Source organism: Gekko japonicus, unplaced genomic scaffold, assembly GCF_001447785.1.
Source record: "Gekko japonicus isolate JY-2015 unplaced genomic scaffold, Gekko_japonicus_V1.1 scaffold946, whole genome shotgun sequence".
NCBI lineage: Eukaryota > Metazoa > Chordata > Lepidosauria > Squamata > Gekkonidae > Gekko > Gekko japonicus.
Window position 1 is genome coordinate 76,092 of NW_015162506.1, and position 1,899 is coordinate 77,990.

Consider the following 1,899-nt stretch of genomic DNA (forward strand, 5'->3'; position numbering starts at 1 on the left):
CTCCGACCCACCAAGCAGGCGTTGGCCTCTGCCACAGTCCCTCCTCACTCACCAGGCACACACCGGCAGCACCCGGATCCCCTCCGCTCCCTTCCTACACATGCTCGCTCGCTCTGAACGCGGGATCACGCAGTCCTCCTGCACCCCTCTGGCCCCCGCTGTAGCGCGGCTCTGTCCCCCATCCCCCCCCCACCGGCCTCTCACTATCATGCTCGTAGAATTTCTACCTTAGCCTGCAGTGCTGTGCCCGCTTTACTTGGGAGCAAGGACCATTCGGAGCCGGGGGGGGGAAATCGAGCGCGGGGGTGTGTGGAGGAGACAGGGGGGAACCGGCAGGATGCGGGGGAGCTTCCCTCCTCCTGCTGCCCTCTCCTCTGTCTGATTACTGTGGAGCTCCCCCCCCGCGCGAGTATCGCGGGTCCTGCCTCTTGTATTACAGATTCCTTATGACTTGTTGTCAAGCACTTCATGAATACAGAGAGCTTTTGTACTACTCTGTAAGTAAGACTGTACCAGGATTTTATACTGTTTTCTATTGTTTACATAGTATATATTCTAAAGAATTGTATTTTTGTACACTACAGAATATCTCCTGAGGAAGATCCAATTTTGAAACGTTGTTATATAATCCGGAGACAACGTTGATTATGTACCTATGCACAAGGATTTTCTTATGATTTATTAATGTTGTTGTAATGCTTTAGATTATAATACATAGGAAGCTTTTTCTTTGCAAGTCTTGGTGACTGCTTGATTTGTGGGTCAGACTCTCACGACTGTTGTCTTTATACCTATTTTCTGATTGGGTCATGTTTGTCCATATTTACCAATGTAGGACTGTACAGAAGCCAAGAAGATGAAATTAGAGTTTCCAGCTGGGCTGAAATCTCTGGGCCTGCTCAATAAGATTCCCAAGGGTCAGGCATAGAGCTTCAACAACCAGCATAGCAGATTAGTCCTTAGGGCCATGACAGGAACTTTCTTAATTAAAAATAAAAGCTGAAGCTCCCAGAAATTGGAATTCTTTACTTTTCCTGCACCATTTTGATATACAAAGAGCATATGAAAAATGTGGCAGTAGAAATACTGAAGTACTCAACTGGGCCCAGGCAGAACTGGATGGACGTGCCTAATGTGCAGATCTGTGGGAAGGCTTTGGACACTTCTAGTACACTGTTTTATTTCCAAAGAGAAAGTGTGGGAGCATTCCTTATAGCTGCATAGGATACCACTGTGTGTGATGAGTTATGCATTTTAGAAGTGCCGTTTCCCTTGCAAATGCACCACAGTACCCCATGTTTGTTGTGAAGAATGCAAGGGAACCCATGGAACATGGACAGGTATTGGCTGCCTGGGCTCAGATATACTTCTCAAGTGAACCTGAAGACTAGAATGCCTCCATGAAGAAGCAACCCTCAGTTACCTCAAATTTAAAAATGTCTGGTGCATTTTTATTATTTACACAATTACACAATTGACGTAAGCCGCCCTGAGCCCTGCTTGCAGGAAAGGGCAGCCTAACAAGTTGAATTTAATAAATAAATGAATTTAAAAAGGTATCAGAGAGAGAATGAAACTAAACTATCAACATAAAGCTAAAGTTACCCAAACTCCTAAAGAAAATAGAATCTGTATTTCCCCATTTCTTTTTGTTTCCCTTGTACCTGTTTCTTCTTCGACAAATTCCACAAAAAGTTCAACTGAGCTCCCATAACCTGCTTGAGTCATATTAATGTCAGTTGCATTAATGGTGAACAAGGAACAGCCAGTCTTGTCTGTCTATAGTAATACAGAGCAGAAAGAGCATGTGAGCTAGGATGTGCCAAGGGAGGCAAAGGTTGCTGGAGACAGAAATGGTTATCATATCATCTATATACTAACAGCCAAGAAGCCCCCTCT

General features: G+C 44.9%; 1 protein-coding gene across 1 annotated transcript in view; it reads right to left on the reverse strand.

Moving 5' to 3' along the window:
* Positions 1-1,899, reverse strand: part of LOC107106048 (alpha-2-macroglobulin-like protein 1) — a gene marked incomplete at its 3' end in the record, with an annotated part of 61,975 nt that overhangs the window by 52,937 nt on the left and 7,139 nt on the right. Inside the window, exon 3 of the mRNA XM_015406132.1 lies at positions 1,665-1,779. Within this exon, the coding sequence (XP_015261618.1) occupies positions 1,665-1,779 (115 nt within the window). The remainder of the gene's footprint in view (positions 1-1,664; positions 1,780-1,899) is intronic.